General features: G+C 40.2%; 2 protein-coding genes across 2 annotated transcripts; both read left to right on the forward strand.

The window, feature by feature from the left end:
* The first annotated feature begins 793 nt into the window (after window positions 1–793).
* Window positions 794–5,666, forward strand: LOC129727218 (uncharacterized). Its single transcript, XM_055684803.1, has 2 exons — window positions 794–2,825; window positions 5,434–5,666. Exon 1 carries the CDS (start codon window positions 804–806, stop codon window positions 2,004–2,006), a length of 1,203 nt encoding a protein of 400 aa, XP_055540778.1. The 5' UTR covers window positions 794–803; the 3' UTR covers window positions 2,007–2,825; window positions 5,434–5,666.
* Window positions 5,667–6,114: 448 nt separating this feature from the next.
* On the forward strand, window positions 6,115–25,705 carry LOC129728966 (uncharacterized). Its single transcript, XM_055687441.1, has 15 exons — window positions 6,115–6,595; window positions 6,650–6,902; window positions 7,040–7,169; window positions 7,242–7,430; window positions 7,495–7,918; window positions 7,979–8,150; window positions 16,710–16,871; window positions 20,005–20,303; window positions 20,363–20,615; window positions 20,668–20,794; window positions 20,848–21,039; window positions 21,094–21,514; window positions 21,579–21,736; window positions 25,401–25,501; window positions 25,576–25,705. The coding sequence occupies exons 1-15, from the start codon at window positions 6,244–6,246 to the stop codon at window positions 25,703–25,705; spliced, it is 3,363 nt and encodes a 1,120-aa protein (XP_055543416.1). The 5' UTR covers window positions 6,115–6,243.
* Window positions 25,706–26,033: the final 328 nt, after the last annotated feature.

Here is a 26,033-nt window from a genome sequence, read left to right on the forward strand (position 1 = left end):
TTGGTAGCAAACAACAAATGACCTCGGTTTTCCTGGATATCACAGGCGCATTTGATTCAGTTTCAATCGAAATTCTCTCCGAGAAACTGCATCAAAGAGGATTCTCCCCTATATTGACAAATTTTTTGGTCAACCTGCTGTCTGAAAAGCATTTACTTTTCAACCACGGTTCTTCAACAATAACACGAACAAGCTACATGGGTCTCCCCCAAGGCTCTTGTCTGAGTCCGCTGTTGTACAACTTCTACATCAGTGACATCGACACATGCTTGACGGACGGCTGCACGATGCGCCAGTTAGCTGACGACTGTGTAGTTTCAGCCACGGCGTCTCTAGCCGCAGACATGAAGAACAGCCTGCAAAACACGCTCGACAATCTGACCGGTTGGGCCAGTTGTCTTGGAATCGAGTTCTCGCTTGAAAAAACGGAGATGGTAGTCTTTTCAAAAAAGCGACCACCACCTCGTTTTGAGCTAGTTCTGTCCGGAAGACCCATCACTCAGTCACCTAGCTTCAAATATCTCGGAGTATGGTATGACTCTAAGTGCACATGGGAAAAACATGTCAATTACCTGAAGCAAAGATGCCAACCAAGGATCAATTTCCTTCGAATGGTAACAGGAACATCATGGGGAGCCCATCCAGAGGATTTGATACGACTCTATCAAACCACGATTCTGCCCGTAATAGAATACGGCAGCATATGCTTCAGAGGTGTCGCAGCTTCACACATGCTGAAACTCGAGAGGATACAATACCGTTGTTTGCGTATCGCTCTAGGCTACATGCAGTCGACACATACCATGTCCCTAGAGGTCATAGCTGGAATACTACCACTCAAAGAGAGGCTGTTTGAGTTGGCTTTTCGTTTCCTCATTAGATCGGAAATAGCAAATCCAATGCTTATTGCGAACTATGAGAAATGTTTGGAAGTTGTTCAGAAACCCTGTATGTCAGTATACCAGCGGTTCATGACCATGGAGATAAACCCTTCGGTTGTTGCTCCATCCCGTGAGATTTCAACATCGCTCAACAATTCTTCTGTTGTATTTGATTTGACGATGAAACAAGAAATCCATGGAATTCCCGATCACCTCAAACCAACAGTTGTGCCATCAATATTTTCGGCAAAATTTGGCCACCTCCCAAAACAGAATTCCTTTTTCACGGACGGATCTGTGATGGATGGACAATCCGGATATGGCGTTTTCAACACAGATCATCGCATATCTCGCAAACTGGCACAGCCCTGCTCCATATACGTAGCTGAATTAGCTGCCATACACAATTCACTGCGAATTATCGAGCTCAAGACACCAGACAATTACTTCATCTTCTCGGACAGCCTCAGTTCTATCGAAGCTCTCCGATCGATTAAACCGGTCAAGCACCCGTCCTATTTCCTTCCGGAAATTAGACGGATATTAGAAGTGCTGGTTGATCGGTCTTTCATTATCTGCTTTGTGTGGGTCCCCTCTCATTGGTCAATCCCAGGCAATGAAGAAGCTGATTTATTAGCAAAAAGGGGTGCCATAGAAGGAGATATATTTGATAGACCGATCACCTATACCGAGTATTTTCATCTGCCCCGACAACTGGCTCTGGAAAACTGGCAGGAAAAGTGGGATAAAGACGACCTTGGGCGATGGATGCACTCGATCTCGCCCAAAGTGTCTACAAAAGCTTGGTTCAAAGGGTTAGATTTAACTCGTGATTTCATTCGAGTTATTTCGCGCCTAATGTCCAATCACTATGTTGCAAACGCACACCTCTATCGAATAAACTTAGTCGATAGTAATCTGTGCGAATGTGGAGGGTACGAAGATATTGACCACATAGTCTTCGTATGCCCTAAGTACCACAGAGCAAGGGCCAAGCTTATAGATTCTCTCCGGAAACAGAAAGAGACGTTTACAATGCAAGTACGGGATGTGCTTGCTAGCCGCAACCCCGCGCTTGTAATACCCATTTACGACTTTTTAAGAGATATCGAGTATCGAATTTGATTATCTCTATGCTTTCTCTCCTAATTTCTCCCAACACAACAATCATAAAAAGTTTCACACTAATTCTGTTTTTTTTTTTTTTTTTTTTTTTTTTTTTTTCTTCTTTCTTTCGTTCATTTTTTTTTTATAGAAACATGAATCATCGCTTCTTTTTGAGAGACAGGATCCACCGATCTTAGATATAAGTTTTGATTTCAAAGAGATAAGGAACCATCACCCTCAACGAATAGTAGTAAGGATTAGTATTTAGTTATAAAGAGAAAAACTTTGATGTTAATGTTAGTCGTAGGCTTAAATGACATGTATTTTTAAATTGTATTTGTTAAAGAGAAAAGATGAGAGGGTTTTTATGCCTGTTTGAGGAGGAGCAGTCGGGATACAGGCTCTACTCAAGCTGGCTTTTCCCTACTCCAAAAGATATTCGGCCCCGTTATGCTTCGCGGTTGGGCCTAAATAAATATTAGAGTTTAAAAAAAAAAGTCCAAAATGCCGTCGAAACAACAGGAACTGCGTACCCGCATTGTACAATCCACTGCATTACGTATCCTGGAGTCCATGCAGTATTTCGGAAAAGAGGTAGCGGTTGTCTAATGGAAATAATGAATAAGAAACGATCCGCTTCCTACACAACATGTTCGACAAGAAGGAGTCGGTAAGTTAGCGGTAAGCAGCCAGAAAGTTTCACTGTTGTTCGAAGTCATACATCTACAAGGCTTCAATGAAGGAGGAAATAGTGTATAGAAAAAAAAACAGATCCCCAAAGTACACTGATGATCAAATTCAAACCGTGAGATCCTAATGCCGTTGGACGACTCGCAGGTACGACGAAAATTCTTTTATTCTGAATGATTTAAATTTAAGTTTAATTGCCCGGAAACGTCCGATTATATATTTACTAAAGACAAATCAACTGCTCCTTCCAAAATTGATGATTATGTTGTACATCGCAATATCCGATAAGGGAGTTCCGAAAGCGTGGCGTGGTTTGGTTATGAGGGCAGTGTAACAGAAAGAGTGTTGCAGAAAATACTGATTCCATTCATTCGAAAACATTACTCGAACAGGTAATACGTGTTTTGGTCGGACAAAGTATCATCACACTATGTCAAAAAACGGCAATGTTCCTGACGAGCCAGATTATACCATATGTGCCAAAGACTGAAACCCGTCATTCTTGCCGCAGTGTCGTCCTATCATTTTTTTTTTTGGTTTATTGAGCTCCATGGTGTACATTGGAGGCCAAGAACACAGAGCAACTCATCAATAAAATCAAAAGCTGCATCTGGAAAATCAATGTGGCTTCCGTCCAACTTCATGACTAAGCTGCGGGTTTGTCACAAAATATCAAAATATCGGTTGTAGTGACGAAAATACCCAACACGGGAAAAAAAAGCGGCGGGTTACGGACCGTAAGTCAGTGTTTCTCTGACCGCCTTGGGGAGATTGAAAATAATCCTGCTTCGTAAATGAATCTGTTTGAAACTGTTCTTCTCTTGCCCCTTTTTTCTCTTTCTCATTTTCGTTAGAGTTGAATTTTTTAGTTATTTTTTGATTCAAGTTTTGTAAAATCAATTTTGATGTAACTCGATAGCGGATGCGTTTGGAAAGGGTTTTTCAAGAGCTGCAGGATTAAAAAATTTTGCTTGAAACAAATTATCAATGATAATTCTGGAAAATATTGAAATCGAAAAATGCTTTACAAAAATAATTTCAATTAACGTCTTGCGTGTTTCTGTCTCAAACTCTTTACAAATTTTTTGAAGTAGAATACTTCTCTCAGGAAGTTCGGCTACATAGGGATGTGATGATAATCTAAAACTGAAAAAAGTGAGAAATATGTCCAATTTCAAATGCTAATAAATCGGTTAGTTTTCGATGGATTTCCTTCGTTTTTGCAGCAATCGATTAGAAAATTTTCTTAGATTCCTACCAAATGCATGAAATTGCAATTTTATTATTCGAACTATTGTACTATTGAAAATTCTTAAGCCTTGTCGAAACACAAAATTCGACCTTTGATTGGTCATTATACGATTGCTTTCCCAAGCACGGTCGGCAGAGTGATGGACCTAGTAAATTGGGAATGCATCATTTGACCTATATAAGAGCTTCATCAGATAATAAACAGACATTTAATCGGATATTAAATTGAACAACTGAAATTTGAAGAACACAAATGAATATTTGAAGAGTTAATATTTTCTCGTTTTGCGCTATAATCCAAAGATAATAATCTTCATCTACTTACATACTCTGACTATTATTACGTGTTTGCGTCGCTTAGTGTTTGGCTACGGTTATGCAGAACGCAAATAACGGCGCGATGCGGTTCGGCAAGACGAAATGTGTTGAAATGTATAGCTCTACTTCGCCCTTAAAAGAGCTGTACATTTCACCACGGTAAGGCGAATCGCATCGCGCCGTCATTCGCGTTCTGCATAACCGTAGCCTTTGTTCCGTTCCCGTTTAATGATGTCGTATTGAATGTGCATATTACAATTCGGCAGCACTTCAACTTCTCATTTGCACAAAATTTAAAAATATTCAATGAACTTCATTCAAAATATCAAACAAAAAGAAATTAAAATACTACCAATGAACGGTCAACGTTTATTTACTAGAAAAAATTACTGACACGCAAGCAGCCGGGTTATCTTTTTTGTAAAAGTATTCTATTTCAACCTTGCGGTCGTGGCTTTGCATACAACCTTCCGGTGATTTTTTTATTAACTTCAAGTTTATACCACCGTATGTTGTAGTACACATGCCCTTTTAAAAATTACTTCCGAGTCTAAAAAAAAATAAAAAAGTGGTCAGTTAAATTTTTGTGTATTTTTTAGATCACAAATTGTTCCGAAAAAAATTGTTATAAAGCGAGTTATTAGAAAAATATTGTATTATTTTATTCTCGCTTATTTTCCGTCGGTCTAGTTCCGCCACTGTTATTGTGCCAATCACCGACGCCCGAGAAGGCGACTCAACCCAGGACCCCAACTAACGAGCCGTTGATTAACGGACCGGCGCCAACGGCTTTACTTCCTCATGCGATGGAAGCCGTGATCCCGGAGATTTTTCGCCTCAGAAAACCTTCCGGTGTCGGCTGAGATTAATTCTAGACCAGTTGGGTTGATTGTGACACCTGTGTCACACCTATGTCGGCGGAGGGATTCGAACCCAGGCCACCAGCGTTGTTGATGAGTATGTTACCAACTACGCTAGGTTCCCGCCTTTAAAAAAATATGGTAGAAAGTGATCAATTTCTCCCCACTCCATCGTACTACGTATTGTTTTTTTGATTAAATTAGTTACTGCATTTGATTTGTTTTTTTTTTTAAATTAGTTACTGCAAATCCCCAACTTACAACTACTTCAATATGTTTAACAGCTATTGATAATTTACCACGTGTTTCATTTGATTTTCCAACAGATTAAATCAGCTAGAATTCCATTTCCCTCGCGTGATCGCTATACACGACTTTTCTGAACACGAACGTGATTCATTCGCACTTTCCACTGAACAGTCATCGATTAGTCTGTGAATTGAGCTTGGAGCAATTACAGTCAGAGTCATTTATTTGCATCGATCAATCCATCACAGAGCAATGAAATGTGTTACGTGACGATACGAAGAATATGCGTGAGCCGTTATTATCGACAGAATAATTACAAATACCGATGATAATACAAGAGGAAATATGCAGCCAAGCCAGCTAAACCCGCTTGGCTTACCACGGCGGCTTCTGTTTAGCATTAGAAACATATAATTATCTATGGTAATTTTTTCTTGCGAATTTTAATTAACAACTATTTGAAGCTGAAGGCTATTGCAATCTTCTTTGATGATGTTAATTTCGTTAAAACAGTAACACGAAATACAACAATCACATGACAAAGTGTATGTACACTTAGTCTTGGGCACAGGGAAATATATAGTGCGAAGAGCTTTTCCGTCCATTCAGTTGCAAGAATGTAGTAATTTGTTGCAAATATGTAGTTGTAAACAGAATGTTTCCTTTCTACACGTGTAGCAGTCATTTTCAAGCCGATGAATATTGCGTACTAGTGTTGTCTAGATCAAAGGTTGGCCTAACTGCCAATCACATCCATCCGGGATTTACATTAATCCCTTCTTTGCAGTGTGCGCTGGGGGTTCATTTATCTGCGCAGCTAGATTCTAAATCATACATTTCCCGGGTGACTTTCGAAGGTGTTGCAAGTGTTGTAGCCAGCGTCGATAATGGTGGTTCTCGTGCTCATCGCATTGGTGCTGGCCTTGGCCATTGTGCAGTTCATCAAGTATAAGAAAAGTATGCTGTTTACCAAAAACATACCGTCGGTTGAACCCTGCCTTCCGGTCGTCGGCAATGGAATGCTGTTTCTCGGCAAAAGTGAAGAAGAACAATTCACCAATCTGGCTAACGCTTTAAGTCATCCAGCGAAACTGTTTATTCTGTGGTTCGGGACAGTTCCAATGGTATCCACCAACGACCCGCATGTGATTCAAAAGATTTGCACTCAACCGGAGTTTTTGGAAAGATCCTATTTCTACGAGTTCTTCAAACTAGACTATGGAATTTTTTCGGCTAAATGTAAGCGTTGTGTTAAAAGTTTTTAGTAAGAAATAAAATATCGTAGCTTTTCAGATCATATCTGGAAAAATCAACGGAAGGCGCTGAATCCGACGTTCAACAAAAAAATTTTGGACAGTTACATCCCACAGTTCGACAGGTGCGCTCAAAATTTGGTCCGAAAGCTGTCGGTCCATGCGGACAAAGAACCAGTACAGCTGACGTCATTCATGCTTCGATGTACACTGGAAATGGTTTGTGCTACCACCCTCGGGGTGGATATCAACCAGAATCCGGGCGTGGACAAACTTGTTAGTTTGATTATGACGTAAGTTTGAATCAAGTGGCTTGTTGCAGAAGTGTTTGCTACAAAGTGAATACTCTCTTCACAATGTTTGTTAGCAATGATTTAATTAAAAAATCATTCAATATGATATTGATTTTTTTTTCTTTCAATGCAAACAGACTAGTACATTTGTGCTCGAAGAGAATTGTTCGAATTCATCACCATTCGGAAACGATTTACCGATTATCATCAAAAGAATACAAAGAGGATACCAAGCTCAGGAAAGAAGCTTACCGAATAGGAAATGAAGTAATTTCAAGGAAAACTTAAAACATAAACTTACTAACTAACCACCTTTTACATTACTTTCAATGAATCCAGCTTTTACAAGCCGCAATCGATCGAAAAACTGCCGAGGAAGCTCAACGATCTACGGCTGAAGACAGTGCCAAAGATGATGATGGCTTCCGCAAATCACAGAATTTTGTTGACCAACTATTAGATGAGCGTGAAGGTAGTAAATTGGAAGTTATCGAAATTCTTCATAACGTGTATACGATAATAGTGGCGGTAGGATTTAAAGTTGATAATGAATTGCTATCAATGTTTTTGACGTGATATTCGATTTCACCAGGGAAGCGATACGTCTGGAACCGAATTGGGCATAATATCGTTGATGCTAGCGACACATCCCGAAATGCAGGAGAAAGTTTACGAAGAAATCATGACGGTTTACCCGGCAGATGTTGATTTGGATCTCAATCCGGAAACGTTGCGCCAGTTGGTGTACACTGAAATGTTTCTAAAAGAGTGTCTGCGGCACTTTCCAGTGGCCCCACATATCTTCCGAACACCAATGAAGGACGTTGAGCTCGAAGGTGTACGTATACCGAAAGGTACCATGTTGTGCATTAGTATTTACAACACCCACCGGCGTCAGGATCTTTGGGGTCCAAATGCTGAAAAGTTTGATCCGGAAATGTTTTCCCCAGAACAAAGTGAAGGACGGCATCCGTTCGCATTCATGCCCTTCAGTGCAGGTGCTCGCAATTGTCTTGGTAAATTTCCGGTGATTCATATTTGCAACTTGCATTTTTACTTTTTTTACTTTTTCTCAGGTTACCGCTACGCTATGATTAGTCTGAAAGTCGTTCTAGTCCATTTAGTGAGGAATTTTAGACTGAAAACACACTTGAAATACGAAGATGTGTGCTTTAAATTTGATTGCCTTCTAAAACTTTCGAACGAACCGGCAATCAATTTGGAGCGAAGATTCAACGTTAAAAACAAGTCAGGATAAAGTACAATATAAACCAAATAATAATATACTATAGGAAAGTTGTGATTGTACGGCAGAAGTTAATTATTCAAACTTAATTCGTGGATGAAGTCATACATTTTTGTACTACCTTTCACTGTACTAGCAACCATAATAATTATTTGATCGCGCATGATAATTTTTTACAGTCCTTACATTGTTTACACCAATATGATTGCCGGAAAGTCAAAGCAATTATTCCGAAAGTAGTTAATAAATCAAAATTTTCAGTGATGCCATTTTGGGCCAGTCGTGCCGTTTGTCACCCAAATTGCTTAAAATGCAAAGTGTTGACAAACTTTTTGATCACTCGGAAGCTTTATTGAATGTTCAATATTAAACCTAGTAAACACCGAAATCCAGCCTACAGTGCGCATGGAACCGAAAATGGTAGCCCAACAATATTCTCGCGTTACGAGCAAGCACACTGAAAATATTTTTTCGTTATTCTCTGCACGCACATTTCGTAAACATGAAATTCGTAGATTGTACAGCACTTTTGCTGGATCTATAGAACATTCGTACTGCAAGTTATCGAATAGAATTGCAACTTTACGCATAATTTGTACAATTCACGAATGTACTTTCATACGAACGTAGATAACAACGAGCAAAAAAGAACAGAAGCACGAGTATTTACTTGAACGAAATTTTTGTGTTCTGTTATTTTTGATTTCGTATAATGTACATGTTATTTCGTAAGCTTACTAATTTTTCGTACTATTTACATTATGCAGTGTTTGTTTGTACGATTGATTGCGTTCATTTCTTGAACCTTTCGTTACGTATACAAATAGAGATCTGCAACCATTTTGACAGTTCTGACGAAAGTACCTTCATATATAATACTCATTGTTATTCCACTCACGCACATTTCGTAAAGGTGTTCTGTTATTTTTGATTTCGTATAAACAGAGCTGGTAGCCACATGGTTACAGAGTCCGCTTTGATAAGCAGATGGTCGTGAGTTCCACTCCTTCACTTGGCCCGAATCCGTTGCTTTCCCACGATGAGGTAGAGAACATTTATACGCTTCTGGAACAAACATCACTCTCGCATCGATAGAACCGCCGCGACACATATACCCTTCGCTCAGGTTTCGTATTGAAATAACTTTCATGAACATTTGTACGTCTCTGGGGTTAAGTTGGGAAGGCGCGCGACGTCGCTCTCTCGCAATCGATAGAACTAGAATCGCGTTGTGGCAAACCGGTGATGATCAATCAAACTCTCTCTTTCTCTTTTATTTTTGATTTCGTATAATGTATACATTATTGCGTGAGCTTACTAATTTTTCGTACTATTTACATTAGGCAGCGTTCTGTGTACGAATTATTTGCGTGAGCTTACTAATTTTTCGTACTATTTACATAATGCGGCGTTCTTTGTACGAATTACTTGCGTGAGCTTACTAAATTTTCGTACTATTTACATTATGCAGCGTTCTTTGTACGACTTATTTGCGTGAGCTTACTAATTTTTCGTACTATTTACATTACGCAGCCTTTGTTTGTATACGAATATAAATCTGTAACAGTTTTGACAGTTCTGACGAAAGTATCTTCATATTTATTACGCATTGGTTTCGTTGCAGAAAACAACAAAAGGATTTGTTTATAAAACATACGTTTTCGCGGAATAAACTAAAATATATTTTCAGTGCAAGTAAAAATAAAATTACAAGAGTTGTGTGCGAAGCCACGACCGCAAAGTTGACGCAGAACTGCATACAGCTGTTTATAACATTACTTGCATTTCCGGTCATTTATAGCTGTTTTACAGATAGGAAGTTGCCACCTTGAATTTCAAAAAGACAGCTCCAGACGATTTTCGGCTTCTGGGCATCCACCAATTTCCGAAAATAGCCATATTTAGCAGTATTGGGCTTTTTTTGGCAATTTTTCTTGGAGCTGGAAGTCAACATCTTGAATTTTTAAATGGCCATAAATCAACCTCAGATGCCATTTTGAGTCTGTTCAGTGTTTCCACATTATTTTCAGAATTATTTTATTAGTGTTGGGTAAAAGGTATTGTTATTGATCAAACGCAAGTAATGTAACAAACAGCCTTATGCAGTTTTACGTCAACTTGCGGTCGTGGCTTTGCACACAACCCCTCTGTTATTTACCAAAGGCAGTGTGCGCCACTGACCTAGTAGCTACCACAACTACCGCTACTGGTATCCGCTGTAGCTGCCGATGCTGGATTCCGATAATATTAACTTTTCAATTTAGTATTTGATTTGTCTTCAAAAGGACAATTTATTGTTCAACTCAACTAATATCGGATTTTCACATTGCTTATTCGGCAGCCGAAGAGAAAAGTTCATTTTCTTGTGTGCTCCGCAGTTCGCTTAAATTAATTTACCGTTTTTTCTAGCGCTCGCTGGTGAAGAACAGTGTGTGGTAGTGGTGAAGTGCTTGCTTTTGGCGCGTGTGCTGGAAGGTGCGGCGCTTGTTTTTTGGTTTGCTTCTTCTCCCAGAAGAACAGGGCGATTCGATCGAAGCTCCGGCGAGGTGTAGGAGGCGGTGACACCGTTTCTCAGACGGTGCAACATCGCAACTGTGCTGGAAGGTGCCGTGCTAGTTTTTGGCGCGTACGCTGACAGAGGAAAAAATCGGCGGCGCCGTTTTGCAGTCGATGCAACTCGAACCGCTAGTGCTGATTACAACTACATACAAAGATAAGTGACACTTTTTATTTATTCTCTCTCCCACTTGTGTATATACATAACTGATCCATCTTTCATTCTTTTTATACATACATATATTCACTTTTTTTTTGTACCTTGTTAGCATTAGTATATTATATATCCTTATATTTGATACATTGCGCAGCCGTTGAATGGCGGTTGGGGGTCTGGCTACCCCACCGGACCTTTCATCCTCCTCAGAGGGTGAAGAGTCCGGCATGGACTTTGCCGAGATTCCCATAAATGACAACAACGCTTTCTTGACGTAGTAAAGAAGCGTAAAAGGCCCCGTAAAACTGCCCCGATTGTCCCATCCACTGATGATGTGCCAATACGGGTCAAAAAGTACCAGGTGAACCAACCCGGTCTTCGTTGGGTCGTGTTTTTCCGACCCAAAAATAAACCTCTCAGAGTTATGCAGATATGCAAAACTCTGAAGAAAGATTACACCAGCTTGACTGAGATTTTTAAAGTCAAAACGGACAAGCTGAAGGCAACTTTTTCCGATCCTCGACAAGCAAATGCTGTCGTCCAGGATCCAAATTTCAACATCGAGTACCGCGTTTATATACCGGCACGCGTTGTTGAAATAGAAGGGGTTATTACCGAGGCTGACCTCACTGAAGAAGATGTCATGAAAGGTGTTGGATGTTTTAAAAATCCATCCTTTCCTGAAATAAAGATCCTTGAATGCAGGAGAATGTATTCCAAGGATAATACGGGCAAATATTCCCCAAATGACTCGTTTAGAGTCACTTTTGAGGGAAAAGTACTCCCGGATTTTGTCGAGCTCCACAAGCTTCGACTACCCGTAAGACTTTTTTTTCCGAAAGTCATGACGTGTACGAACTGTTTGCAGCTAGGGCACACGAAAACCCACTGCAAAAAGAAATCTAAGTGCTCCAAGTGTGGTGAAATCTCCGAGATTAACCACACTTGTAGCGAACGGGACGTAAAATGCTGTCTATGTGGAGGTGAACCATATAAAACAGAAGCGTGCCCAACATATAAATCACGCTCACAAGCGTTGAAAAAAGCGACCAAGCAACGCTGTAAGCAGTCATTTGCACATACTCCAGCTTGGAAAATGACGAATCCAATGATGATGAAGAGACATATCAACCGCTTCCGTCAAGCGGAGCAGTGCGAAAACGGCCCAACGCGTCCTCTCCTAAACTTCCTAGAAAGGAGCAGAAAAAGACGCTTACAGACACTCCAAGAGGAACCCACCCTAAGCAAAACAACGCAAAATCGTCACCTCCAGGATTCAAACTTAATGCTGAGGCTAACAATTTCGATAAAGAGTTTCCCAAATTACCAGGAAAACAATCCGTTCCGCCAAAACACAGTCATCGGAATCTGAAATACCGACCACTGATGGACGTATCTCATTCAAAATGATCGTTGAATGGATATTTACCACTTTTGGTCTATCTGATTCCCTCAAGAGTATGATTTCGGCTTGGCTTCCAACAATTTGCATGTTGGGTAAGCAACTAAGCACCAAATGGCCCCTCCTCACGTTCGTATCCTTCGATGTCTAATTCAGACAGCCGAAGTGACGAATCGACAACAAGGATCATACAATGGAACTGTAGAAGTTTGATCCCCAAATTAGATAAATTTAAACTCCTACTTCACGATAGCAAATGCGATATTTTCGCGCTATCTGGAACATGGTTGTCAACTGATACGACACTAGCCGTTCAAGACTTCAATATAATCCGTTTAGACCGAGGAAACTCTTATGGCGGAGTGCTCCTTGGTATCAAAAAATGCTACCCATTCTTCCGTATTCCTCTCCCAGCAATTGATGCAATAGAAATTGTTGCTTGCCATATAACAATTGCTGGGGAGGGCCTCACTGTCGCATCAGTCTACATTCCGCCTAGAGCGGTTATTAACCGGTTGCAGCTGTCGCAAATAACGGAACTTCTTCCGACTCCACGCCTCATCCTGGGAGATTTCAATTCTCACGGTACGGCGTGGGGCGCATCCAGGGATGATAGCCGTGCTGTTCTTATTGAAAGCTTTCTCGATGACTTCGATATGACCTTATTGAACATACCTGGGTTAGCTACGAGAATTGCAAGGCCTCCAGTACGAGAGAGCACATTAGACTTGTCGATGTGTTCCTCCTCAATGGCTTTGGACTGCAAATGGGAGATTATTCATGATCCCCACGGTAGCGACCATTTGCCAATCAGTATTTCGATTATGAGCAGGCTCCATTCTGCTACCACAGTCGCAGTAGAGTATGATCTCACCCGGAATATTGATTGGGAAAAATTCTCGTACACAATATCCCAGGGTCTCGAAACAACGGATGAGCTTTCTCCATCCGACGAATACAACTTCCTTGCAACATTAGTGCTAGATAGCGCGTTGCAATCTCAGAAGAGACCTGCCCCTGAGAACAAGTTGAAAATTCGTCCCAACAAGCAATGGTGGGACAAAGAATGCACCGAGATGAAAAAAGCTCTAAAAGCATCATACATAGCATTCAGGGATGGTGGTTCATTTGAGCTTTATGATCAGTTTAGGGAGCTGGAAATAAAACAGTCTAAGCTGCACAAACTGAAAAAAAGATCATACTGGCAAAGTTTCATAAGCACGTTACCCAGAGATGCTTCTATGAGCTATCTCTGGAATACAGCTCGAAAAATGCGCAATAGGTCCGACAGTAATGAGGCAAATGAATACTCTGAACGTTGGATCTATGATTTCGCAAAAAAGGTATGCCCAGACGCTGTCCCATCACAGCAAAAATTCAGCGATACAACGGCTTTTGAAGAACCAGAATTTACCATGTTGGAGTTTTCAATTGCCCTCGCGTCTTGCAAGAACAAGGCTCCAGGACCGGACAGGATCAAATTTAATTTGATGAAAAACCTGCCGGACTCGGCCAAGATACGATTTCTTAAACTGTTTAATAAGCTTATCAGGAACAATATGATCCCGAAAGCTTGGAGACAGGTTAAGATTATCGCAATCAAAAAGCCAGATAAAGCTGCCGCAGATCACCGCTCGTATAGGCCGATTGCGATGCTCTCATGCATACGCAAATTGCTTGAAAAAATCATCCTGCGTAGACTTGACAACTGGGCAGAGTCAACTAACCAACTATCAGAGACCCAGTTCGGCTTTCGTAGGGGCAAGGGCCCTAACGATTGCCTGGCATTGCTAGCCACAGAAGCGGAAATGGCTCTTGGTAGCAAACAACAAATGACCTCGGTTTTCCTGGATATCACAGGCGCATTTGATTCAGTTTCAATCGAAATTCTCTCCGAGAAACTGCATCAAAGAGGATTCTCCCTATATTGACAAATTTTTTGATCAACCTGCTGTCTGAAAAGCATTTACTTTTCAACCACGGTTCTTCAACAATAACACGAACAAGCTACATGGGTCTCCCCCAAGGCTCTTGTCTGAGTCCGCTGTTGTACAACTTCTACATCAGTGACATCGACACATGCTTGACGGACGGCTGCACGATGCGCCAGTTAGCTGACGACTGTGTAGTTTCAGTCACGGCGTCTCTAGCCGCAGACATGAAGAACAGCCTGCAAAACACGCTCGACAATCTGACCGTTTGGGCCAGTTGTCTTGGAATCGAGCTCTCGCTTGAAAAAACGGAGATGGTAGTCTTTTCAAAAAAGCGACCACCACCTCGTTTTGAGCTAGTTCTGTTCGGAAGACCCATCACTCAGTCACCTAGCTTCAAATATCTCGGAGTATGGTATGACTCTAAGTGCACATGGGAAAAACATGTCAATTACCTGAAGCAAAGATGCCAACCAAGGATCAATTTCCTTCGAATGGTAACATGAACATCATGGGGAGCCCATCCAGAGGATTTGATACGACTCTATCAAACCACGATTCTGCCCGTAATAGAATACGGCAGCATATGCTTCAGAGGTGTCGCAGCTTCACACATGCTGAAACTCGAGAGGATACAATACCGTTGTTTGCGTATCGCTCTAGGCTGCATGCAGTCGACACATACCATGTCCCTAGAGGTCATAGCTGGAATACTACCACTCAAAGAGAGGCTGTTTGAGTTGGCTTTTCGTTTCCTCATTAGATCGGAAATAGCAAATCCAATGCTTATTGCGAACTATGAGAAATGTTTGGAAGTTGTTCAGAAACCCTGTATGTCAGTATACCAGCGGTTCATGTCCATGGAGATAAACCCTTCGGTTGTTGCTCCATCCCATGAGATTTCAACATCGCTCAACAATTCTTCTGTTGTATTTGATTTGACGATGAAACAAGAAATCCATGGAATTCCCGATCACCTCAAACCAACAGTTGTGCCATCAATATTTTCGGCAAAATTTGGCCACCTCCCAAAACAGAATTCCTTTTTCACGGACGGATCTGTGATGGATGGACAATCCGGATATGGCGTTTTCAACACAGATCTTCGCATATCTCGCAAACTGGCACAGCCCTGCTTCATATACGTAGCTGAATTAGCTGCCATACACAATTCGCTGCGAACTATCGAGCTCAAGACACCAGACAATTACTTCATCTTCTCGGACAGCCTCAGTTCTATCGAAGCTCTCCGATCGATTAAACCGGTCAAGCACCCGTCCTATTTCCTTCCGGAAATTAGACGGATATTAGAAGTGCTGGTTGATCGGTCTTTCGTTATCTGCTTTGTGTGGGTCCCCTCTCATTGCTCAATCCCAGGCAATGAAGAAACTTAATTTTTAGCAAAAAGGGGTGCCATAGAAGGAGAGATATTTGATAGACCGATCACCTATACCGAGTATTTTCATCTGCCCCGACAACTGGCTCTGGAAAACTGGCAGGAAAAGTGGGATAAAGACGACCTTGGGCGATGGATGCACTCGATCTCGCCCAAAGTGTCTACAAAAGCTTGGTTCAAAGGGTTAGATTTAACTCGTGATTTCATTCGAGTTATTTCGCGCCTAATGTCCAATCACTATGTTGCAAACGCACACCTCTATCGAATAAACTTAGTCGATAGTAATCTGTGCGAATGTGGAGGGTACGAAGATATTGACCACATAGTCTTCGTATGCCCTAAGTACCACAGAGCAAGGGCCAAGCTTATAGATTCTCTCCGGAAACAGAAAGTGACGTTTACAATGCAAGTACGGGATGTGCTTGCTAGCCGCAACCCCGCGCTTGTAATACCCATTTACGACTTTTTAAGAGATATCAAGTATCGAATTTGATTATCTCTATGCTTTCTCCTCTAATTTCTCCCAACACAACAATCTTAAAAAGTTTCACACTAATTCTGTTTTTTTTCTTCTTTCTTTCGTTCATCTTTTTTATAGAAACATGAATCATCGCTTCTTTTTGAGAGACATGATCCACCGAACTTAGATATAAGTTTTGTTTTCAAAGAGATAAGGAACCATCACCCTCAAAGAATAGTAGTAAGGATTAGTATTTAGTTATAAAGAGAAAAACTTTGATGTTAATGTTAGTCGTAGGCTTAAATGACATGTATTTTTAAATTGTATTTTTGAAAGAGAAAAGATGAGAGGGTTTTTATGCCTGTTTGAGGAGGAGCAGTCGGGATACAGGCTCTACTCAAGCTGGCTTTTCCCTACTCCAAAAGATATTCGGCCCCGTTATGCTTCGCGGTTGGGCCTAAATAAATATTAGTTTAAAAAATAAAAAAAAAAAATATCGGATTTGATGCTGATCGCATCTCTGTACTATCCTAGACAGTGGGAAAAAAGCACTCTTCTGATAACACAGTGCAAAGCTGTTCCCACGCAGAAACTTTTATGGCTGACAGGCTTTGATGCCAGCATCCCAAAAACGATTGCCTATTGTTAAAACACGGCAGAGCTTTTGGCTGGAGAAAGTTACTGGTGCACCTATCGTCGAAGGTTTCGCTACCGTACAGTGGCAACTTTTTACTAGAGAAAGAAGTAGTGCCGCTGCACCTGCCATTGACACTGCTACCACTACCGCTGCTGCTATCCGCTGCCACTGCGGCTGCTGCTAAGTAAGGACTGTCCTTGTCGCTATCCAGAACTAATAAAACTGGTTTAGGCAGAAGTATGCTCCTATGTAGGCCAAATAGTATCTTCCCGGTTTAATAGATATATAATTCTGTCGACCGTGTTAGGGAAAACAAGCATTAAGTGATCAATCAGAGTTCGAAATCTGCGTTTCAACAAGGTTTAACAATTTTCAATACCTAGTACAACAGTTCGAATAATCATCTGAAGTAGGTGATATGATTAACGCAATCGATAAAATTAATTTAAGAACATTGAAATTCTCCCCATAAATTGTTTAAGAAAATTTGCTGGTAAATTCTCAACTGGTACACAAAGCCACGACCTGAAAGTTGACGTAGAACTACTTAAGGGCGTTTTTCTGTATAATTTGCATTGTTGCATTTACAATTACACCAGTTCTATGCCTCTATAGCCAAGTAGGATCAATGCCATACAGTTGTCTAAGCTCAAAAAATCATGCTCGTTTTAGATTTGACTGTGAAATATTGATTTTCTGTACCCAGTGTCTTCAGCAAGTTTATTCCATATAACAAGGCCTTTCTTCTGGCGTTTTCGGTTTTTTGATCAATTGCCCTAGTAGTTAGATATAAAAACTATTTATTTCTAATTTTCAAAATAGCAGATAGCTTTCTTCAGCAAAGTTGTAGGAAAATCTAAAAGAAAAAGAATTGCTGAATACTGTAATCTTCTATCTGTACGTCTGATATGACGAAAAAGAGTTTTACGAGAACACTCCCCAAAATCAGTTTTTCGTCCATAACTTTTTCTGTAATCGTCCAAACAATTCAAGATGTTTTAAAATTTTTTTTCATTCTGCTAAACGTCGGAATTTTGTAGAATATACTGGTTTGATATTTCTATTTGTTGTAAAGATGTTTCTAGTTTTTTGCTGAAAATAGCCATATTTTGAGTCCATATTCCTCCGAAGATTGCAGATTAATTGCCTACATATATAATCCGGTATTTTTTCCACAGGACTTGATATAAATGTACTGAAGCGTTGTGGAGCCATCTTTCAAGCTGTTGCTTCTGGTAGAAAGTTGAACACAAAAAAATTTGATAGATATTGCATCGACACGGCGCGAAAATTAGCAGACGATTTTCGACGATTACAGAAAAAGTTATGGACAAAAACTAATTTTGAGGGGTGTTTCGCTTTCATTCAGTACTCGATTGGATACAACTAAAAACAGTTGAACTATTTTGAGTAATGCAGTTCTTTTAACAAACTTTTAAACGCATACAGTCTGGTTTGCTACTATCTGCAACCTTCGGAGAAATATCGACTCAAAATATGGTTATTTTCAGCAAAAAAATTTAAATATCTTTACAACAAATTAAAATATCAAACCAATATATTCTACAAAAATGCGATGAACAAGCAGAATGAACACAATCTTAAAACATCTTGAATTGTTTCGACGATTACAGAAAAAGTTATGGACGAAAAACTAATTTTGAGGAGTGTTCCTCGTAAAACTCTTTTTCGTCATATCAGACGTACACGTGAAAATGGCTGGTGCGAAACCAGTACAAAATTGTGCGTTTTTAGCGCAATTGTTGATGTAGTTTGGAACCAGTACAATGATTGCGTGTTGGGCATAACGCAATTAATGCTCTAGCGTTTTTTCAATTTATTTGGCAGCTCCAAACTACACTTGAACAATTTGAACTGGTATCAAGCAGAATTGCAAAGCGAGCGAGAAGAAAAACTTTCTCCTTCTTTCAGCTTGAGAACGAGAGATATGCTACGCTTCTCAAGTCTTTTGCACACACGCTTTCGTGATACTCTTTCTTCCCCTGAGTAGCACATACCGATAGTATGAGTGAGACTAACAACACTAGTATCAAGTATGTACAGCACGGTTGTCTCGCTCATTTCGTAAAGTGACGAGACTTCGCTATGTGCGTCGCAATATATCCGAACCGAAAGAGAAGCGAAAGAGCAACCTACAGATTGTATGTGACGTGTCTAGTCTCGTTACACGTACATGGAAATTCTACGAGCGAGAGAGAAATTTCTCTTGTCGCTTGAGAAAAAAGCGCGTGCATAGGATGACAAATGATGATTATTCACATTCTACAAGTGTTGCCATAAAAATCAGCAACACTTTTGTGGCTTTGTGGAATGGAGCGTTTTCAGTGAAGCTGGCGTTGATTACAAAATGTTGTGAACAGAGTTTTGTTTCGTTATTTTTTGCAAATCATTCAATGGTACTTCTAAATAACCAAATCCATCGAGATATATCGATCGAGTATTATAGCCAAAAAAAACCAAGTGAGTTCACAGGTTGTTGATCGCTGTCCCTTGATCATTAGGAGCTTTATGTATTATCAGTTGAGCAGTTTTTATCTGAAACTAGGCCTATAGGTGCACAAGGTCTTTAAAATTTAATGAAAATCCACATAAAGCAAAGTAAAGCCTTAGTGCTACACAGAAATAAAAAATAGAGAAAAAAAATATAATGCCATTTTTGTTTGATAAAATTTGTAGACTCCTTGGTCACCAAGAGATGTAATAGTTTTCAGAAAAGTTGAAATTTTAGCTATTCATGATTAACGGTATCGACTTCAATTGATGCAATTAAGCTATACTCTTCGCGAGAAACAGCGAGGCACGAAAAAGTGTGTTTTCTGCATGACAATACTTGGTCTTATACTGCCAAAATCGTTTAAACCTAAATAGAAACGTTCAAATGAAAAGTCTTATCTAACACTTTATCACAACGGTGTTCGAGCTCTGCCAGTAAGATGGAACAAAGTTTTTACTTTGGCAACTATGTTTTCAAAATAGAGTTTGAAAATATAACGAGAGTTTGATTGCGCACGTAATGATAAAACCCAGGAACTCAGATTTTGAATTTTCAATAAGATAAGATCTTAACTATTTATTACTTATTCATTTCGAAAAGATCGTTTTGAAGGACAAAATAGCAACTCTGTAAACAGCGAGATAGTATCGATTTTGTCACGTCAAATTTAAAGTTATAGACCACAGTGCACGAGATGATAAATTTCAATTATAGCATCAATTAGCAGCAACTGTGGACCAGTCCAAGAGATTAGGCAACGTCTCAGTTGCGACCTAGGACAAACTTAGTCATTCGGTGACAGTGAGCGAGCAATGTGGCTTCTCCTGGTTTCGGTGGTCTTTTTCCTCGGCGTTGTGATTACCATTATCGGTAGTAAATATTTCTTGTTGTATGGTAAAAATGAAGTTCAACGTTTCGGCCTGATGGTTGGACTGTTCCGCAATTGCAAACGGTTGTTCCGGGTGCGCTTTGGACCTTTAACCATTTTATGTACGAACCATCCGGAGGTGATTCAACAGATTCTACCGGATTTGGACTGTGTGGAGAAGCCGTTATTTTATCGATTTACTGGTTTGGAAAATGGATTACTGAGTGCTAAGCGTGGGTGTAACTAAAACTAAGTAAAAATTCCTTGATGAAAATAACCATCATTTTTCTAGATCACATATGGAAAAGTCAAAGAAAAGTTTTGAACTCTACGTTCAACTTGAAGATACTCAATAATTTTATTCCCATATTTGAGTCGTGTTGCTATAAAATGGTGCAGGAAATAAACAAACTAGAAGACGGCTCAACGATAAACATTTTAAATTACGCTTCGAAATGTACTCTAGAGATGGTTTTTGGCACTACAATCGGAATGGATGAGCTAGAAAAAAGCAACCAAGAAGTTTTCTTGGGTTATATTGAACGGTAAGTTTTTAACCTTTCTTTCAATAAGTTTTAAACCTTGAATGCGTTTCAGCCTATTCAACTTAGTTTCTGAAAGAATGTTAACTTTGCATTTACATTTTAATTGGATCTATCGTTTCACCAACAATTACCGGGAAGATCGAAAGCTCAGATCAATTTGCATGGAGAGTGCTAACCAGGTACAAATTTGTGTTAACTCATAATTTCAATTATTCTATCTTATTTGTTTTAGTTGATAACCGACAAGAAGCTGCATATCGCTAGCAAGCCAAAAAATCACAAAAACATTACCGACAATCCCTGTCTAGAGGATAAACTCAAAATACCAAAAATATTCATCGAACAGCTGTTGGAAAATTCTATCGATGGCAGAGTTTTTACCAGCGAAGAAATCTATCATAACGCGTACACAGTTATTTTGGCGGTAAATAGCATTAGTTTTCTGGTTGCAAAACATGATAAAAGTTTACATCTCTAGGGTAATGACACGTCAGCGCTATCACTAGCATACACTTGCCTTTTCTTGGCCATGTATCCACACATTCAGAATAAGGTTTATGCCGAAATTCAGCACAACCTGCCGGACAAGGGCTGGCCCATAACTCTCGAAAGTCTAAAACAGTTGGAATTCATGGACATGTGCATCAAGGAAACATTGCGTCTGTGTCCGGTAGTTCCAAACATTGCCAGACAAACCATAAAGAATATTTCAATCGATGGCCAAGCTGTTCCGAAAGACAGTATTATTATTTTGTCCCTGTACACGCTGCATCGACGTGTGGATTTTTGGGGCCCAAATGCGAGTCAATTCAATCCGGAAAATTTTCATCCTGACCGAGCGAAACAACGTCATCCGTATGCTTATCTACCGTTCAGTGGAGGTCCTCGAAATTGTATAGGTATACAAATTTTGACAGATGCTGAGTATTTTGGGAATACAAATGAAAGTTCTTCTAATTTAAGGTTGGCGATACGCAATGTTAAGCATAAAAGTGATGCTTGTTCATTTGTTGCGAAATTTCAAACTTCACACTAGCATAAAGCAATCGGACTTGCGCTTCAAGTTTGATCTAACCCTTAAGTTGGCATTTGACCACCAAATACAACTTGAAAAACGTCGAGTTAGTGGCGAAAATTATTAAAATGTAAAAATAAGTGTACTCTATTATTTGGCAAAACCACTTCCTTTCGTATTAAAAACACTTATAAAAATATCAATTACTACTGCATTTTGTAATGTGAAAATACGCCTAAAATAAATTCGAATCTGCAATTGATATTAACTAATCAGTTTGGATTCTATAGTTAAGAGGCGCTATTTACCTATAATTGGAAGCATCGTTTGTACAAGTTAAGGTAAACTCCATGAATGCCTTCATATTCAGTATAATCGCTGACATTTCTACACCTTCAGACTCATTGATACAATGCCTCGACGGTAAAAAATTGAACAGATTTTCGAATACATATAAACATGGAGGATTTTGACAGCGCTGAATAATGACGAATACAAACTGCACACCAATTTAAGTTTTTGGGTTTTCACGAGAAGTTACTACCCTTTTTGTTTAATTAAACGCAGCATAATATAACTGAAAGAAATCACCTATCCACTTCTTACTTACTTCACTTACTACTACGGCGACAGACCGATTATCGACGGTAAAATAAAAATAAAATGTAAAATAAGTGCTACAGATAACCAGCAGCGCAACGACAAGCCTCAGGCTGTCGTTTGTAGTAGAGTGAAGGCTTTCCCTACCAATCATGGGGCGGAAAAAAGTACCCCTGCCCGACCTGCGCATTTGCATCCCCGATGACGATCTTGATGTCGTGTCCTGGGCACTCATTATACGTCTTTTCCAGGATCTCATAGAATTCCTTCTTCCTTCCATCGGGTTTATCGTTGGTCGGTACACATTTATACACATTACACAGTACACATTTGCCCTTAATTCTCAACACACATGTACGGTCACTGATCGGCCTCCATCTGATGACACGCTTCACCTGTTTCCCTTTGACCGCATTTACGATGTTTACTTACTTACTTTACTTTTATGGCTACAGATCGTTTATCCAGTCTTTCCTCACACTCCCCTTACAACCAGCGCGTGCGAGATCTGCCTCGAAGACGTCGGCCTCTATCCGGTTCTCTGCTAAATATTATCTTTGCCGGTCGCTCATCCGCCATCCGTGCTACATGATTCGTGATTCATGCGCCTGCGCCACACCCCATTATCTAGTTTGCCTCCAGGTATTGATCGCAAGTTTTTACGCTTGAAGACCCTAAGCGCTCGTCGATCGGCCTCCTTCTATGTCCACGATTCATGTCCGTAGAGCGCCACCGGGAATATTAGAGCCCTATAGAGTGCAAATTTTGTACGGATCTGTAGGCTACAGAACCTAAGCTGGCTACGCAATCCGTAATAAGCCCTATTCGCCACCGCAATCCGCCTCTTCACCTCGCGGCTCACCTCGTTGCCACATGTCACATGAGTGCCAAGATAAACAAACAAATTGCACTACACAGCTGTTCGCTCCCAACTTTGAAAAGTTCGGCCGGTAAGCCGTCCTTTTCAGCGGCTTTGTGGTTCTTTAGCTCTTTGCAAGCATTCTTCACCTCGTTCAATGTTGGTGGGTCCGCAGCTTGTCCATTAGACTGGGACACGGTTATATGGGAAAAAAGCGATGGTGTTAGTTTTTCGCTCCCATGCACTTTTCGTGTTCCTTAGGGCAACTTCAGCGGTGGTCTAAATCGTTGTTTTGTTCTATTTTTTTGGAACAAACCCAAACTCACTGCTGCATAGGTGTTGTAAATTTTGTTTTATACCAGATCTAAACTTAAAAATTTTGAAGCTGGTATACGTTTTGATCTATTTTTTCACTTTTTGGAACAAGAAATAGATCGTTCTAAAACACGTTGCACGCTACCAATTGGTAGGTAAAATGTCATATTTTAATTGAATACCTCATTTTTAGGTATTTCCATATAAGCTTTGCGGGCGCTGTGGGATAAACAAAACAAAGATTTTTCACATCGATTTCACAATTCATTTTTGTGGCTTTTCCGAAGAAAAAAATGAACAGTTTTGTCGTTCTTGGCTGAAAATAACTAAAGATTCCATCAAGGAAACCAACTAGCAAAAGGGAGAATTCTGAAAAGCCGTAAAGGATCACGCCCAGGTTCAACTATTTTGTTTGCAATCATCAACCATCAGGAAGGCAAATAGGTTGGCTATCTAGCCTTCGTTAACTACCTTAATTATAGTGGTACTAACAACATCGATCAGTTTCAACTTGCAGCAGTAATTTTTCGATCATAGGTACCAATCCTTCCTGAAAAATGTCACTGACGTTAAACTCAAACCGTAAAATCCATAGTCTTGTGGATATAAAGTGTCTTGCCAAAGTAATCGTTTAATGTGCGTAAAAATTATCGAATTCCCGTTTGTTGAATATTGAGCGCTCCGCGGAGCGCTCTATATTATAACGAGTCTCATGGAAAACTGATAGCATGGGGTGTTAATTGTTGACGGGTGACAGATGTCAGTGGTTTAAAACATCAAGATATACATCACCGGTGCGAGAAACGCGAAGTTGGTCTAAATTAGCTAGTTCTATTCAGGTTTTACTGGTGTAAATCTAGTATTAAATTATTCCAAAAATAGACCACCGCTGAAGATGCCCTTATGGGTCCTATAACAACTGTGTAGCCTTTCAGATCGATCGGGGATACGCCCGATTTGCGCCCGATTTTTAAAGCTTCCAAACGATTTTATTTGGGAAAAAACACTTTCTCAAAACTTTTTCTATAGAGATGTCCTGTTGGCTCCTAAAAAAATATCAATACATGATATTTATAGAAAATTTTCCTGGGAAAAACAGCAATAACAACTTGAAAATAACCTGTTTTGAACGTTTTCTCACCGTATTGGTACTCGAGATGTATTTTGCAGCTTCAGTCTAACAAGTTGGCTTGCTTTCATGAAGTTATCTATTACCTCATATAGCACCAGTACTTGTTATTGTAGCCTTCAATTTTTTCACTTTTCTAGTGATAAAGATATCATGGAAAAGGCAATCTCAACTGAAATCTATAACTGAAGGTTGTGTTAGAGGAGTTATCTCAACTGTTCTATAACAACGTGTTACTTGGCCCAAACTTTAAGGATGAGCCGATGGATTGCACGCAACAACTGCTCATTTTTGGCTTTGAAAAGTTCGGTTGGGACGTCGTCACTTCCACCTGTTTTATGTTTTTTAGCTCTCTACAAACTTCCCTGATCTCGTCTAAGCTTAGCAGATCCACAGTTTGTCCATCCTCTTTTATTTCTCTCCTCCTCCTGTCGACGGCTCTATCATCTTCGCCGTTCAACAACATCTCAAAATATTATTTCGCATGGCCACCAGTGTTTATCGGTTATCAGGTTCCCTTCACAGTTTTTCACATGGAACTGCAAGTGGCACGCACTTGGTCCTTCGGTATTTCATCCCAAATCCTGCCAACGAGCTTCCTAAATTTATACATACTTCTCACTTTATGTTCGGTCTACTTAGCCAGCATGTACGTACCATGTACCATTCATAAAATTCAAAGAAATTTAGGTTCGGGGAACTGGGAGGTCCAAAAATCTTATCGGTAAAATTAGTCAAATTCACCCTACACCACGTTTGGACGATATTATATATCCCGAAGTGCCGGGACCGCAACCTTCTCCAGAACCTCGATCTCTTAGTACGTGGCGTTGAATGTCACGGTTTTGTTTTTTTAATAAACACCAGTGGGAGCTTCCTACGTCTGGATACGGCCCCCCAAACCATCACCGACGCGGCACTCTAGAACTAACCCCAAACCTCCAGGAGATTGAGGAGGAAATCAGCAGGTTGAAAAACAACAAAACAGCTGGCAGTAACCAATTGCCACGCTAACTTCTAAAACTCGGTGGTGAAACGCTAGCTTGAGCGCTGCACAGGGTGATTATCAGGATCTGGGAGGATGGGACGTTACCGGAGGAATAGATGTAAGCAATCGTGTCTCCCATCTACAAGACAAGCTGGATTGTGGCAACTATCGCGTACTCTCCTAGTATCTATGCCGCTTATAGCAAAAGATTTCGTGGGGCAATACTAGCCGGGATTCATGGAGGCTCGCGTCACCACGGACCAAATATTTGCACTGCGGCAAGTACTACAGAAATGCTGCGAGTATAACGTTACCACGCACCACCTATTAATCGACTTCGGAGCGACGTAAGACACAATCGAAATTATGGCAAATTATTCACAAACGCGGGTTCCCGGAAAATTACGCGATTAGTCAGAGCGACGATGGATAGAGTGATGTGTACAGCATGCTTGTCATTCTCCTCAGTATGTGAAAGGAGAGGAGAAAAAAATTCACCGCGCACTTCCCTC

The sequence above is a fragment of the Wyeomyia smithii genome, chromosome 3 (assembly GCF_029784165.1).
Source record: "Wyeomyia smithii strain HCP4-BCI-WySm-NY-G18 chromosome 3, ASM2978416v1, whole genome shotgun sequence".
NCBI classification, from domain to species: Eukaryota; Metazoa; Arthropoda; class Insecta; order Diptera; family Culicidae; genus Wyeomyia; species Wyeomyia smithii.

Bases quoted from the DNA above. Each gene is read 5' to 3' on its own strand.
- LOC129727218 (XM_055684803.1), top strand. From the start codon at position 804: ATGTCCCTAGAGGTCATAGCTGGAATACTACCACTCAAAGAGAGGCTG.
- LOC129728966 (XM_055687441.1), top strand. From the start codon at position 6,244: ATGGTGGTTCTCGTGCTCATCGCATTGGTGCTGGCCTTGGCCATTGTG. The intron at 7,431-7,494 runs GTAGGATTTAAA...CGATTTCACCAG, and splicing joins TGTATACGATAATAGTGGCG to GGAAGCGATACGTCTGGAAC. The intron at 20,795-20,847 runs GTACAAATTTGT...TATTTGTTTTAG, and splicing joins GCATGGAGAGTGCTAACCAG to TTGATAACCGACAAGAAGCT.